The 16,868-nt window shown below is 37.8% G+C and overlaps 1 protein-coding gene across 5 annotated transcripts in view; it reads left to right on the top strand.

The window, feature by feature from the left end:
• Positions 1 to 837: 837 nt before the first annotated feature.
• CCDC15 (coiled-coil domain containing 15) overlaps positions 838 to 16,868 on the top strand; it is a 61,611-nt gene continuing 45,580 nt past the window's right edge. For 2 of the 5 annotated variants that reach the window (XM_049713922.1, XM_049713924.1), the window contains exons 1-5: positions 839 to 1,045; positions 1,404 to 1,592; positions 6,819 to 6,968; positions 7,510 to 7,701; positions 13,049 to 13,162. In XM_049713922.1, coding sequence (XP_049569879.1) covers positions 1,413 to 1,592; positions 6,819 to 6,968; positions 7,510 to 7,701; positions 13,049 to 13,162 — 636 coding nt within the window. In that variant the 5' untranslated portion in view covers positions 839 to 1,045; positions 1,404 to 1,412. Of the gene's footprint in view, positions 1,046 to 1,403; positions 1,593 to 6,818; positions 6,969 to 7,509; positions 7,702 to 13,048; positions 13,163 to 16,868 lie in introns of all 5 variants that reach the window. The other 3 variants (XM_049713923.1, XM_049713925.1, XM_033407419.2) reach the window with 3 other exon arrangements.

Raw genomic sequence — 16,868 nt, forward strand, 5'->3', positions numbered from 1 at the left:
CAGGCGGACCCCCAACCACTGCGCCACCAGGGAAGCCCCCAACACACTTTTAATCCTCTTCCTCAGCTTTTCCTCTACAATGCTTATCAGCACCAGACACATTTGTTTACTTATTCATTAGTCTATTTGGTTCCTTCTCATTGTCAATTCCATGAACAAGGGATATATGTCTATTTTGTTCACTGCTATATATTTCCAGTGCCTACAACAGTGGTGGTATATAAAAATCTCTCAATTATATATTACACGAACGAATGGGTATTCCACATGGATAACAGCGAAGTGTCCGAGAATTATAGCAAAGCTTGGAAGCAGACAGGGAGACCACTCACGAGGCTGCGATGTTTATATATAAGAACAGGTATGAAAGAGCTCCGTTAACGTAGCGAGGTGTACAAACATCAGTATGATTTACTGTTGGCTTAGTTCGTTCCTCAAGAAAGCCCTGCCAGGCCCGCCTTCTCCCATCCTTTTCCCGTGCTTCCCTCAATTGGTCCCCTGCCCTGCCCAATCAGCTCTTCGGCCCAACATACTTCTTTTCCTGAAGGATGTGGGATGGTCCCAGCGCCGGGACACTCGAGGCACGGCCAGTGTGCGACACTTCCGCCCGCCTGTTACCCAGCGCCCACGCGGACTCACCCGTGCCCCACCAGTTCCACGCGCGTTTATAGGTCCCGCCCACACAGCGAGACAAAGCGGAAGTGACGAACCTCTGGAGCGCGAAACCCCGCCCCTCACGCCTTTCCCGTCTCCGGGAGGTGACACAAGCCCGGAAGAGGCAGATACAAGGCCGCCGAGGGGCGGGGCGGGGCGGGGCGGGGCAGCCTCCTCCAAAGCGGCGGTTTACCGAAGGCGGTTCCTTTGGTGTCAGTGGTAGCTTGAATCCGTGGCGAACCGCGATCGATACTAGGCCGGTGCAGTCTCAGCAGGAGTGGGACCCTGAGGCTTGAGAAACAGGCTTTTCTTTGGTCCGGAACTCCCCGGCGTTCAGCGCTTCCCCCCATAACCGGACACCGATTATTCGGACTCTTTGCCTCAGACCCAGGTTCCCACCCCGCACCCTCCCAGCCCCCTTGCCCTCCGGCTGCTACGCTCTTTCCTCCCTTTCCTGCATCGCTTTGCCGCCACTGGCACAATCTTCGTTCTCTCATTCAGATTCTTGTTTCTCCCCCTTCTTGTCCCTGTTCCTTTCCGAGAGCGATCTTTAAACATTTCCTTCCTTTATTTCTTACCCCTTCTTTTCCCTTTTTTCCTTTTTCCTTCCTTCTCCAGTATCCTTGTCAGGCTACTGCCTCCTCCAAGGCTTCTCTCCTTTTCAGAAGCCTGTGGCATACGTGTGTTAGGGGGTTGAGCTTTTAAGGCGGTCGTTTGAAGATTTTAAGCTTTTCCTCTCTCCTAACCAGGAGTCATAGATGCCAGGAAGTATGGCCCCCATCAAGAAGCTTCGAAATACCACAAAGTTGCCCCTGGCTTTAAACCCCCTGAAGAGCAAGGACGTGTTGGCAGTGCTGGCTGAGAGGAACCAGGCTATAGTACCCGTTGGGGCATGGGTGGAGCCTGCCCCGCCAGATAGTTCAGCAGTCCCGGCATCTGTGAGTGTCAGTTTGATGCAAGTATGGTGGGGTTCTTCCTCCATCTTTCTTTTTATTAGCCTTCTCAAATCCCTGGTGCTCAGATAAGATGAACAGTCTGGGGATGCCGTTTCTATTCTGTCATAAATAGATATGTTCTTGCATTAGGATTATAGAACAAATATGTATCTGCCGAAACTTGCTGCAGCTTTAGTCGGCATAATCAAATATTTATTACCTATATATATTTCAGTTTGTTTTGCAAACCCTTGATTGCTTTCTATGCACAAGACATAGGCACTGTCTTCCAAACACTCTACAATGTAGTAGGGATGACGACCACAGTTAATGTAACATTGATTGCTTAAAGTTTATGGTAAATTTTGTAATGGAGATTCAGTAAGGTTCAGATGCAGTGGGAGAATAAAGGAGAAAGAGATTAATTCTGATTGGGATTCCGAGAAAGTTTAACTGTAAATTCCATGAGGACAGGGATCTTGATTTTTGTTCATTCCTGTACTGGCATATGGCAAGTCTTCAGGATATAGTTGTTGAATGAGTAAATGAGGTAATATAGTTTGTGTTAATCCTTAAAGAATGGAAGTGCTGTAAGTACAGGTAAAAGGGAAGAGCATTTCAGATGAAGGGAAACTTTTGCAAATTGACATACGTGCCTGTCAGACAACTCTCTTACGTAGCTATTAACACAGGAGGACAATTTTGTAAGATTTTTTTTTTCCTTTTTGGTAAGAAGATTTTTGATTGTCTTTCACCAAACTGTGCTCCTTAGCTATTTGTTCATATATTATTGAGGTTCATTTATTATTATAAATACCACATTATATTTATAGTAAGTTGTTTACATATCTACTTTTCCTGATGGAGCATGTAGATATTTATGGAATGCACAGAATGTTTGAAGATCTTCAGAATGTATAGACAAGGTGCTGAACATGAGTTGAAAAGTATGAGGTAGGTTCTCTTAGTGGTCCTTCATCTCAGAGAAGAAATAAGACATGTTTCAAGTAAATGTTAAATAGCAGTGCAATGGCATGTATTCATTCATTTTATTTATGTCTGTAAGGATGTATATACATAAGCATTCATTTATTACTATGCTATTTCCAGAAAGGATTTTGAGTCTGAGTAGTATATGATTAAGTGCTAAGACTATTATAGCACTTAACGAAGAAAGATATGGTTTTGAATTGATGTGACCCAGGAAAGTTTAATGAAGAATTTGGATAATCAGAAAGAAAGAGGATGATTCTCCAATTAAGGAGAATGGAGAGAGTAGGAAGTAAGCAAGATATATTTAGGATTTAAGGGTAGGTTAGATTGATTGCAGTGGAAGGCCTAGTAGGGGCATGGTGGTTGATAGGATTGTGGAAAATAGGAGTGGTAGGGAACCACAGGAAATTTTGGAGACGGGATTGACTTCATTCATTGTTTAATATTTACAGATTAATTTCATGATCAAATAGTGTTTTGATTAGATTAATTGCTTTAACATTTTTTTAAGTTCTATTTTTTAAAACTATTTATTTATTTATTTTACTTATTATTTTTGGCTGCATTGGGTCTTCGTTGCCGCGTGTGGCTTTCTCTAGTTGTGGCGAGCAGGCTTCTCATTGCGGTGGCTTTTCTTGTTGTGGAGCACAGGCTCTAGGCACACGGGCTTCAGTAGTTGTGGCACGCGGGCTCAGTAGTTGTGGCTTGCGGGCTCTAGAGTGCAGGCTCAGTAGTTGTAGCGCACGGGCTTAATTGCCCCGTGGCATGTGGGATCTTCCCCGACCAGGGCTCGATCCCGTGTCCCCTGCTTTTGTAGGCGGGTTCTTAAGCACTGAGCAACCAGGGAAGTCCTGCTTTAACATTTTTAAAGGTGAAGGAGCGATTGGCTCCTGAGGGACAAATTGGGTTGTAATGGTAACAATTTAGGCATGAAGTATAGCACCAAGATTTTAGTGGTAAGTAATGTAGAGGGAAAGCCTTGAAAAGGGGATTGAAATGGAAATGAAAAGGGATAAATGTAAGAAACATCCCAGAAGAATCAGTAAGATTTGGTACAAAGGTATTTTGGTATTTAAATTATTGACACCTGTTTTTAATTGCCCATATTATGATATCTTTATAATATCAATAGCATAAAAATATCTAAAAATGACCAAGATTTTCTGTGTTAAAAAGAATCATCACATATTCCCATATATCAACTCAAAATATTAAAGTCTTGGAGCATGTGTAAACATGTCTCCTTTCCTTCATTTAAAAAATTCTGATCATTACCAGTCAAAGGCAATTTGATCAAGCATCTAATAGAACTCTTTATCACTTTAGCATATACAGCCTGGGGAATTCACTCTTATTAACAGACGTAGGTCTTGTCAGCTCAGAACTTCTAAACCTTGGTTACCCTAAGTTCATGTCTGTGCTAAAGGGAAATGCCTAATCATTTTTGTCCTTAAGTTTCAAGGAGCCATCAGAATTCCTATAAACGCCATAGTTTGAGACTGCCCCTTAATTAAATTATCATCCAAGGGTACTGCTTTCCTATCAGCATATATAGCTATTGCATTGTTTTATAATTTATCTGATTATCTACTGTTGCGTAAGAAACCACTCTAAAACTTAATGGCATAAAGCAAACAATATTGTGTGTCAGGAATTTGCGCAGGACACAGTGGGGATGGCTTGTCTGCTCCACAGTGTCTGAGCCCTCAGTTGGGGTGACCCCAGTAGCTGATGATGTCTGGGACAACTTGACTGGATTCTGGCTGGTGGCTGGATTTCTTGGTTCTTCTTTATCTGGCATCTGCTGGGCTGTAATATCCTACATGGCTTTCTTACTTATATATCTGGCACTTGGGCTAGGCTGAGTAGAATGGCTGAGGGCTGGCTGGATATCTTCCTCTTTCCACATGGTCTCTCTGCTTGGCTAGTATGGGCTTCCCTAGGTGGAGGTTGCTTTATGACCTTGCCTGGGAAGTCATGGAGCCAACACTTGTGCCTCAGTCTATTGAGTATACAGTCAGACTACATTCAGTATGGGAGATGACTACACAAGAGCATATATACTGGGAGGCTTGATTAATTGGGGGCAGAAGGGGAGATCATATTTGGAGACTAAGGACTATGTAATCTAACTATTAGTTCCACCATATATAAATTATCCGAATGTATTCTTTGACTGTCCTGAGAAACAACTTCATTCTATATTGCCCCTTGGATAGTCTATAGGGTGCAAAAAGGCTATGAAGAATTGGTTGTACAATTGAAACAGTACAGTTGTCCCTCAGTATCTAGAGGGGATTGGTTCCAGGACCCCCCTCTTCCCCCACTTCCCCCACCTGCAGACACCAAAATTCACAGATGCTCAAGCAGTTGTATAAAATAGCATAGTATTTGCATATAACCTGTGTACATCCTCCTGTATATTTTAAATCACCTCTAGATTACTTACAATACCTAATACAATGTGGATGCTATGTAAATAGTTGCCTGTGCTTGGCATATTTAAGTTTTGCTTTTTTGGAACTTTCTGGAAAATTTTCTTTTCATCCATGGTTGGTTGAATCTGAGGATGAGGAACCTGTGGATACAGAGGGCCGACTATTTATTTTTGTTAACCCAGTATTTCTCAAGTTTATATGATTCTGGGAACCTCTTAACGTCCCATGGAACAAGTGTTTTCAGGTTCTGGTTGTCTTACACAATAGTGTTGCTAAGAAAAATATGTTTCTAAAATATGTTTCTATGGTACAATCTTATCTTTGGTTTACTCTTGAGATCCACAATTTGGAACCAGTCATGCACTTCAATAAGACGTTTGATAATCTCAAGGTGCGAGTAAAAGAGGGCAGACAGAGACAATGGGAGTAAAAGAAAGGCAGAATGGCTTAAATTTCTCTGGGTCTTGACTTAACTTGAGTCACTTGTTCAGGCTTTACTACATATATATCTATTTTGGAACTCTTTTACTTAATTATTCATTGATATCTGTCTTGTACACTCTACTCCTATGGTACATACTCTTGTAGAATAGTTTATGGGATAGATTTCTTGGGAATTTTAATTTTAATTGGAACTTCAATTCATTTGATTTTGAGAATTTAATGACTGTGAAATAATTTGGGGCACCCCTCAGAATTAGAATTTGGAATCACTGCATTAGGAGAAGGGATAGATAGGAGGTATGATGATTTTATTTAATATGAAGATTCCTTATGGAAGAGAGACATAGTCAAGAGAAAAGCAGTACAGTACAGGGCATAAGTGTTGGAGTCAGAGAAACTTCTAGCTCTGCTACTTGCCAGCTATAGGATCTTGGGCTACTACTACAGATTAATCCTTCTGAGCCCCATTTCCTCATTTTTAACGTAAGAGGTAAGAATACCTAGTATTGGAGGTAGTTTTGAGGATTCATTGATACAAGGTAGTTAAAGTGTTTATCTCATAATAGATCTTTAATAATGGTAACTGCTGTTATTATAATCAGTTTGTTATTCAAAGCACTTAGAGGAGGCAAACAATGATCAAGGACTCAAATGTGATAAAATGTTCCAGATTGTTTAGAATGTTTTGGAATTAATCAATTATATAAATATTGAGTACCTTTGTATTCAAGGCTCTGTGTTGTATACCATAGGGGAAACAAAGGAGAATTAAATACATTTCCTGCCCTCAAAGAATTCGTAATCTAATGGGGGAGTTAAGAAGTATTGTACTCAACGTTAATAAGAGTGAGAGGTACTAGATGGGTATTGGATGGTCTTGACTGAGTAGGCCTTTTCTAGACGGAGGTGGCAAGAAGGGCATGCTAGGTTAAAAATGAAGCCTAATTCTCATTTTATAATAAGACATAGTGGGTGAGTGGCGAGCAATCTGGTGTATCTGGACTATTTTACTCATTTTAGAAAATGTAACATAATGTAGGTTTGAATTGGTTCATTAAGAATTAATGAAGATACTTTTAGTTCTCAGTACAATGAAAAATTAAGATTTGATTTGAGTGCTCACAGATTCCACTTTTTAGTTTGTGATTTGGTTTAAGTTCTTGGTACTCACTAGCTACGTCTAGATTATCAGCTCTGAACTCCTGTGATTTCTTTACTGTACGGGGAATTTTGGGTTGTAGAACTGAATTATTTTTTCAGGGCTGTATTCTGACTGCTTTGTGTTTACAACAGAGTCCTAATGGGCAGAACGAATGGGACATGTAAGTTTATTTTCTGTCTTTCATCTTTAAAGACTTCAGCATATATGATTGAAGAAGAGCTAAGGGAACAGCTAAGAAAGAAACAAGAAGCTCTGAAGCATTTTCAGAGACAAGTCAAACGCCGAGTAAATCAGCAAATTAGGCTGAGAAAAAAGCAACAACTTCAGAGGTCTTATGAAGCCGTAAGTTCAAAAGTGAGCCTGAGTAAAGACTGAATGGGAAGTGTGCTTGTAATGAGAAATGCTATTAGGCAATGACAGAATCACTTTCTTTTGATTCCAGGCTTCGCATAATCTGATTTACTAGTGAGGGCAGTAGATTGTATATAGAGAAACTGTTGTTTCTGTTTCCTGTGTTGTTCTGATTCCCTCTTTTGCTTTCACCAAATAGTTATAAACAATGTCAGAGTTTGGGGTTGGGGTTTGAATTCTGGCTTTGCTGCCTACTAGCTTTGTGACCTTGGGCTAATTACTTAAATTCTCTCGACTATAGTTTCTTTGTGTGTGAAATGGGGATATGATACTTGTTTCCCAGTGTTGTTTTGAGAATTAGATAATGTAAAATATTAGCACGTAGTAGGTGCCTGGTAAATGTTAGTTTCTTTGCCAGCTAAAGTTTTCCCTTCCTTCCCCCCAACCCCGGTTTTAAAGCTTTTGGGCTGCTGGTAGACATTATTTGATTGCACTTGACTGGGGGAAGCTCACTCTTTCTTCCTTTGTGTAGGCAGAAAAAGAAGGCTCTATAGCCATGTACTCTTCAGATCCAGCAAACTTAACTCTTAAAAGAACGAGTGTTTTTCCAAACCATTTGAATGCTGCTATTGGAAGTGCTAGGTTACCTCCTTCCCGGAAGCTTGAGGATGGAATAGAAGATAGAGAGAATCAGAATGAACTATTCCAACAACAAGCCCAGGCTGTAAGTATATATTCATTTTATTTTATGTCTCTGGTTTTTTTTTAGGCTATGATGTAGAGATTAGGAAGTGTCACATTCAACTTTGCTTTTTGCCACCTCCTCTTTTTTTTACCTTTGTAAAGTGGGGAATAGTGGGATGATGTTTATTTTTATATATATTTTATATTTATATTTATTGGTCAGACACTTAAGAATCATTTAAAGAAAGGTGCCAAAGTGTTAGAGTTCAAAACTTATTAGAAAGAGCTTTAGGTCAAAGAATGTAGATTTTTCAATTATACTGAAATTGTGTTATGGGTAAGTTACTCTCAGTTTGTGGCATATGGACAAAAGATTATTTTTGTTTCTTTTTTCTGTCCCTCAATCTGATTATCACCATAAATTGATCTATAAGTCAAGTAATAATATAGTAAACTCTAACATATTCAGAATTTTTTAATGTAACTTTTTAGTGACTCACTTTATATAACGAATATTTAAAAATTAACCACCATGAGTAGATTTATCCACTCAAATCACTTGATGCCATCTAATCAGTACCCCCCTCCACCCTGCATAATGTACCCAGGCTTTTGTCCAGTTGATCATATTCTTCAACTCTTCTGTGGGAATAATCCTTCATTTATCATTTTAAAATGTAATCCTAGGGTTAGTGAGAGGAGAACAAAAATGTGGAAAATTATGATTATGTGAAAATAAAAGTTGTGTGATTGCTGACATACTTCGTCATAAGTATGAAGCAAATCTGATTATGCTGTTAGTATAAATAGGGAAAGCTTTATAATCACGTGTTATGTTGAAATACTTATTAAAAAGATTTTTCTCTCTGCCCAAACTATGACTTTTTCTTGTCATTATTTGGTTTGTAGTGATCATTTTTATAATCATTTTCGTTTTTAAGATTATGAACAGTTTACTGAGCAAATATTTATTGAGCCAGGCACCGCAGAAATTGCAAAGGATAGAACATTGACTGAGACAGAATAACAGTCCTTGCTTTCATGCTACTGGTAGCTATAAATTCCATTGTAGTGAGGACTTTACTTCATTTGTATGATACATGAATAGGACACATCAGTCCACAGATATTTGAATATACTGTGTTTGTTAACCATTGTAGGGATACTAAATGTGTGAAATAGGACCTTTCATGGGTTTATATTTCCAAGTAGAGAAACAAAGTTGGTAGACCCCCAATCTATTAGATAATAATATGGAGATATTTGCTGCATTGTTGATAAATTTGTGCAGTGGAAATTCAAAATTTTTTTAATTCCAAGGAAATAGTTTGGGAAGAATTCCTGGAAGAGGTGGAATTGAGCTGTGTATTTTGAATTGGTAAGCTGAATTTAATTGGTAAATTCAAAAGAACTTTGAGATAGGAGGAATAGTAAAAAGTCTAGAATATGTAATGAGCTTAGTATTGGGTTGGCCAGAAAGTTCGTTCAGGTTTTTCTGTAACAGCTTACAAAAACCCAAACAAACTTTCTGGCCAACCCAATATATTTGCTAATAAGTGATGGAACCTTTCTAATTGATAGTGTACAGGGTAAAGCAACAGAAAATGAGGTTAGACGGGTAGGAAAAAATCATGTTATGAAAAGCCTTAAATGTTCCCCAAATCTAAAAAGTTTTTATACTGTTTTTTTCTTTTCTTTTTTTTTTTTGGCTGTGCCTTGTGGCATGTGGGATCTTAGTTCCCCAACCAGGGATTGAACCCGTGCCCCCAGCCGTACAAGCGCGGAGTCCTAACCACTGGACAGCCAGGGAATTCCCAACCCTGTTTTTTTCTTAAAAGAAGATGCACTACTGAGGAACGTTCAGTGACTTAAACTACTTTAAGCCTGTAAACTTTTGCCCATTCAACACCATGACAATAGATGCTCAAATTTTTTTAATCTTACTGTTTTTGTTGCAGTTTCTATCCACTAGATGTCGCCAAGAACTAGACAATGAGGCAGAGTTCAAGCACTAACTCCTTTGGGACAGTTTCAGGCAAACTGAGAGTTGGTCATCCTGTCTCTACATGTGTTCTCTCTTCTTTACTTATTTTTCTACTATTAACTGGTATTTTCATCATCACAGCTCCAAAACTTTGGCATACCTGAGGCTCCTTTAGCCTCTTTTCTCCAGCTTAGGATCTTTTAGGTCCAGCTCCTGTCTCTGACTTTTTCTCTGAACACTTCCTTGTTCATTATGTAAGGTAAGGAATCTTTATTGGCCCATCCTGCCTTTTTGCATTAGGTCTAGGTTACTGGCCAGCCTCTAGCTTGGTACGCCTACTTAAAGGTATATTGATGTACTACATTGGGGTTCATAGGCTATGCTAAGGGCCTCATGTGAGTTTTTATGTGTATGGTATTTTTGTGGCTGTAGAAAAGTCTAACACACTGAAAAATCAATATGTTATCTTTTGCAAATAAACTATATTGTACTTGGATAGAATTCAACTTTGGGTAGATTTTTATGGCATTAACATACATTTAAATACATAGGTATTAGGCCTCCATGGCAGTACAAGAGGTGAAATTCTATAAATGTTAGATCTCATCTATAGTCTTTTCCCATGACCTACATGTTATTACCACATTGTTTCATTTATATAGTTCCATATAAATTCCTAATTGTCTGAATAAATTAAAAAGAACTGAAGAAAATATGAACAATGAGTGGGGAACAGTATCACAGTAGATATCTATATTTGTCAAATTTCATCCTACATATTTGTTTGAAGTTTTACATTTTAATGTATGATCAGTGTTTGCATTAGATTTTAAGATTTAAGTCTCAAAATTTGTTTATTTAAATCTCAAAATTTGTTTATATAGTACATTTTAATTTTATTGGTCAGAACTACCTTTGCTTATTGATAGCTGGGTTTTCTATGTAATTATATAATAATTTATTTCCATCAGGGAAGTTTTAAGTCTTGGTTAGCGATTCAGTGCCAGTCTTTGTTGATAACAACAGCTACAAAGGAATGAAAATTGTGTCTAAGCTTCTAGTACAGAAAAGACTTTTGGGGGAGTTCCCTGGCAGTCCAGTGGTTAGGACTCGGTACCGTGGCCCTGGGTTCAATCCCTGGTTGGGGGACTATCACGCAAGCTGCATGGCACGGCCCCCCAAAAAGAAAAAGAAAAGACAAGACTTTTGGTCAAATTTTATGTTTTGAGTAGTTACAAACACAACATGTATATGTGTTTAAACTTACATATGTAAATGTATATGTATATATATACACATACAAATGCATATATATACACACACACAGTCACCAATATATGTAGTGATCACCATTATCTTACAATAAGAGGAACGTACTTCTCTGCCTGTTCATTTTACATAATTTGATTTTTACCATCCTCCTGTCTTCTGTGTTTTGTTTAGTGCTTATTAACATTAACTTTGGTCTTTGTATTAGTTTCCTGTTGTTTGGGGTAATGAATTACCCCAAACTTAGTGGCTTAAAATGACAGAAACTTATTCTCTTACAGTTGTGGAGGCCAGAAGTCCAAAATCAGTTTCACTGAGTCAAAATCCAGGTGTCCGCAGATTCTAGGGAGAATTTGTTCCTTGACTCTTGAAGCTTTTGGTGTCTGCTGGCATTCCTTTGCTTGTGACCACATCAGACCCATCTCTGCCTCCATCTTCACATCACTTCTTCCATATGTCTGATCTTCCTCTACCTCTCTTATAAAAACACTTGTGATGGCATTTAGTGCCCGTCTGGATAATCCAGGATTATCTCCTCATCTCAAGATCCTCAACTTAATCACACGTGCAAAGGCCCTTTCTCCTTATAAAGTAACATTTCAGGGATTAAGACCTGATATCTTTGGGTGGCCATTATTCAGCCTACTACAGTCCTCATAGCAGGTCATTGAAAGGATCTTTGGGTTGATTTGATGAAGGGTTTTGATAAAGACAGAAAAACTGAACGTAATGTTTAGTCCAACTGCTGGAGCAGTTGAAATATCCTACTTAAGGGACTAAAATCAATCTACGACTAATAGGGGTTTGGACTTGATGGAAAATGAAGATTATGTACTCTTATTTTAAATCTGTTACAGCAAGTATTTTGCATCCTTGGTCACTTTATGCAGGGCAGTAATGTCTACCACACTTGGCAAGGAGTAAAAATAAGCATGTTCCTGGCTTTGTATTTTTTCATAACTTCAACTGCAGATATATTATCTGTTTTTGCATTGTGATTAACTCTATCTCGACCCCTTTAGCCACTCTGCACTAACCAAATTTAGAAGTCCTCCTCTTAGTAGAATAAAGAGTAATGTTTCAAGCTGATTTCTCTGGCTAGAGGTATAGACCTTCTAGAAACAAGGACAAAACAGAGGTGATAATGCTGTAAGGAAACCGGGCTGTTAGCAAGAGAGTGTTTTTATCTCTAGGTCACTATTAGTAAATATCATAAAGTATTTGTAATTTATATCTTTAAATCACAGTCATTATTTCCCTTTAAGGGAGAAATGATGTCATTAAACTTTCATTGGATGGGTTAGAACTGGTCCTGGCTTTGCCATAATTTCACTGAGTAGTATAGGGATGTGCTTTTCTGTATTTTCCTTAAAGGAACATTCTATGCAGATATGTGAAATGTAAAATAGGCTGTGTGCTTCTCTGAAAAAGAAGTCAAAATAGATACTTACTGAAATTGCTAGGTAGAGATAAGGCATGAACACAAAATTAACATATTTAATATTAATATTTATTATCAATTGTTACCTAGAGTACCTGAAACAAATTGGTCTGTTGACAGGTTTGAATTTGTACTCTAAATTAACTTAGGAAGGCTTCCTGGAAGAAGAGACATTTGAGAAAAGACTAAATAACTATAGTTTTCAAATGTTATGGGTGAAGAAGAGACTCATGTAAATAGGAAAAAAGGATTTTAGGGGGACTAGGAATAGAGAGTCTTCTTACAAGGAGTGATAAAAGTGATCAGGCATGCAAGGACCAGTTGAAGAAATAACTCTTTATTAAGAAGATGAATAGAAGGTAAGGAATGTGTCTGCTCAGTAATTTCCAAATTCAGACTTATAGGTTCTAATATTTTTGTGTACGTACTTAATATAAAGCCTACATTATTAAAAAACGATTTGAGTAACAGCACTTAAATCAAGTTATGAAATACAGCCTCTTAAGATAATGAAAATAATGTTGTAAATACACTTATCAGCAGATCAGAAAATCTCCTTTCCAAGTAATCCTCTTGTCTTAGGTCTGGCAATTTTTAATAATAGGGGCCTGTTTTCCTGTTGGAACACTTAGTGAATTTGGTATTAAGACTTTAGCCTGTTTTTCTTTTCTTTTTTTCCCCTTTCTTTGGCAGCTTAGTCAAACCATGAAAGAAGCACGTCAACGGCTGGCATCATTTAAAACTGTGAATAAAAAAAATGCATCGGTGTTTCCAGATGATGGAAAGAAAAACTTTCCCACCCAAGAGGTAAATTAAATTCTAATGAGCTGTTTCTAAAAATACAGATAAAAAATAGGATAAAGATTAATTTACATCTCTACATTATTTAGACCTGAAAAATAATTGGAAATAACCTTAATTATCCAAAAGTAGGGAGCGGTTTAAAAGTTATGATATATTCGTTTATAGCTATTATCAAAAATATCATGCTTTCAAAGGGTATCTGAAGACTAGGGAAAGTGTCTGTGATATAAAGTTAAGTGGAAAAAATAGGATATAAAATTAGATACAATGTAAGCTCAATTAAAAAAATTCATTCCATAAATATTTATGGGATGTCTACAATTGCCAGGCATTGTTCTAGAAGCAGGACTTAACAGTGGTGAAAAGGTAGACAAGGAGGTCCTGTGTTAGTAGGGAAGCATATAATAAATAAGCAAATAAATACAAAATATAATTTCAAATGATAAATGCTATGAAAAAAATAAAGCAAAATATCGAGATGGGGAGAGAATGCTATGAGCACAGAGAAAGGCCTGGAAAGAAATGGACCAAGAGGTTAATACTGATTATTTCTGGATAGTGTTATTACAGGTGATTTTTATTTTTTTCTCTTGGTTTTCTTTACTGTAGAAATTTTCCATAATGTATATATTTTATTTTTTAATCAGGAAGAAGTCAATACCATTATTTTTCAAAAAGAAAGAAATTCTTTTGATTCAAAATATAGAATAAGTTTAGCGTGAATAATTGGAACCTAAATATGGAGTTAGACTTAAAAGAATATTTAAAGCTATGCTTGTAAAATTGCATTGTTTTGGTGCCTCCTTATTTCCATGTTCACAAATTTGGATGTTAAACCCATGTATTTTCCTGTGTTTACTTAATTTTAGCATTAATTTCAAGTTTTGATAGGCAGCATCAGTAAAATGGCTCATTAATTAGTCTTTTTTTACTCTTTTTTTTTGGTACCATTAAGAACTCTGTCTCTTGCTTAGTTCTTTCTCAGTTTTGCTTCCTAATTGGTATTTTTTTACATTTTCCTAGATTACATATATGTTTATATTTTATTTTTGTATTTTTTCCTTAAGTATCTCTGTACAACCATCAAAGACATTTGTCTCTTATATGTTTGCAGTTGGTAGAATACTAAGCTATAATACCTTCCTCTTCAGCAATAATTAAGAAATTTATAGTTAAATATAAAAAACAAGTGGGCATGGGTGTGCCTACATATGGCATTCCATCTTAGATGCATTAAGTATGGTTACCTTTTTCTAGGATTGCCTTGTTGTGACTTAAGACTCTTTTGAAACTAAATTCTTGACTTAGTTTCTTGACAATTTTCATACCTCTACCACGGATTTGGCAGTACTATAGTTTGGTCCATAAGACTGACTTCCCGGTACTGCTCAAAGGAGATGATTGGACACATTTTATTTAAACCAGAAAAAAAAAGGGTTATCAGAACCTAGAGACTGATATTTCACATTGTGTGGAGCATGTTCAAATCTTTCAACTGATGTTTTTCCCAGAAAGAGTACTGTTCCTAGGCCTGACTGAAATAATTCTCCAGTAGAAGGGAGGAGGATTAAGTCTGAGATGACATCCTTGTGTAAACCAGTTTGATACGTCAAAGGTGCCATTTAAGTGTAATTCATTATGATGTTGATGGTGAATTCAGGCTAGCTGCTTGCTTCCAAAGAATGCATGTGTGTTTTTCAGGTAAAACATCACAAACAAATCTACTCCATATAATTGAGAATGATCTAAGAAATTAGTGAAACTTTTCTTATCAAGTACGTAGTCTTTCCCTCAAATCTGAACAGTTTTCTATCCATTCAGTTGTGTGAAGGAGGAAGCTGCCAGTCAGAAAGGAGAACAGTCTATAACCCAGTTGAACTCTGGTTTCGTATTCTTGTTAGACTTATTTTGACTGACATCTGGTTGTTCCAGATTTAGAGATAAACGTAGAAGAGATATATTTGCCTTGCCCACTGTTAGATCACCAAGACAAAATTGTAAGCCTTCTGAAATTGTTACTGGCTAGGATAGGGGCAAATTATCATTTATAAAGTTAAAATATTCTCCTACCAGGATCAGCTCCGTGCTTTGTGACCACCTAGAGGGGTGGGATAGGGAGGGTGGGAGGGAGACGCAAGAGGGAGTGGATACGGGGATATATGTATATGTATAGCTGATTCACTTTGTTATACAGCAGAAACTAACACAACAATGTAAAGCAATTATACTCCAATAAAGATGTTAAAAAAAAAATTCTCCTACCAGGAATTTCACTTCCATGTGTTTGATATGTAAGTGACTTGTTTGTATACTTGAAATAGAACTCAATATTCTGTATTAGACTACCATAACCTGCTAGGATTGCTCCAGATCTTTCACAAAAACTCAGCTTAGTGTCATGAGCATATTGCTTTCTCTAGACCATTTATATTTGTATTAATTTTTCTTTTTTTTCAGAAAGCACTTTGTAGGAAACCATCATTCACCAGGATAAATATAGGGATAAGAGGAGAAATGCTCTTTGAGGTCCATCAAGGTCTTTTTTTTTTTTTTTTTTTTTTTTTTTTTGTGGTACGCGGGCCTCTCACTGCTGTGGCCTCTCCCGTTGTGAAGCACAGGCTCCAGACGCGCAGACTCCGGACGTGCAGGCTCAGCGGCCACGGCTCACGGGCCCAGCCGCTCCGCAGTATGTGGGATCCTCCCGGACCGGGGCACAAACCCGTGTCCCCTGCATTGGCAGGCGGACTCTCAACCACTGCGCCACCAGGGAAGCCCCATCAAGGTCTTTTAACTCTTGTAGATTACCAGAAATTTATGGAAGATCAGGTAGGGAAATGTAAAGAGTAGAGGAAAAAAGATGCCTTGTTAGAACTATCCACAGCTAATTAAGGATGGGTTTAAGTATTAAGATTATAATGCCCAATAGTTTTTTTTTCCTAACAGTTCTATTAAGCTATAATTCACATACCACACAATTCACCCACTTAAAGTGTACAGTTCAGAGGTTTTTGGTATATTCACAGGGTTGTGCAACTGTCACCACAATCTAATTTAGAAGATTTTCTTCACCCCTGAAAGAAACCCCGTACCTGTTAACTGTCACTCCCCAGTCCCTCCCTGTCCCTACCCCCAGTACTAAGCAACCACTAAACTACTTTCTGTCTCTGTAGATTTGCTTATTCTGGGCATTTCATATAAATGGGATAATATAATATGGCGTCTTTTGTGACTGGCTTCTTTCACTTTGCATAATGTATTCAAAGTTCGTCCACATTGTAGCATGTATCAGTACATCAGTATGTCACACTTAGTATATCTGTTCATCAGTTGATAGACATTTGTGTTTCCATTTCTTAGCTTTTATGAATAATTGTGCTATAAGCAGTTTTTACATGTTTTTGTATGGACATTCATTTCTCTGGTTGTGGAATTTCTGGGTCATGTTAACTCTATGTTTAATATTTTGAGGAACTGCCAAGGTGGTTTTTTTTTTAATTTTAAAAAATTAATTAATGTTAAAATTAATTTTGGCTGTGTTGGATCGTCATCACCGTACTTGGGCTTTTCTCTAGTTGCGGTGAGCGGGGGCTACTCTTTGTTGTGGTGCGCAGGCTTCTCATTGAGGTGGTTTCTCTTGTTGCGGAGCACAGGCTCTAGGCACGCGGGCTTCAGTAGCTGTGGCTCGCGGGCTCTAGAGCACAGGCTCAAT

Source organism: Orcinus orca, chromosome 8 (assembly GCF_937001465.1).
Source record: "Orcinus orca chromosome 8, mOrcOrc1.1, whole genome shotgun sequence".
NCBI lineage: Eukaryota > Metazoa > Chordata > Mammalia > Artiodactyla > Delphinidae > Orcinus > Orcinus orca.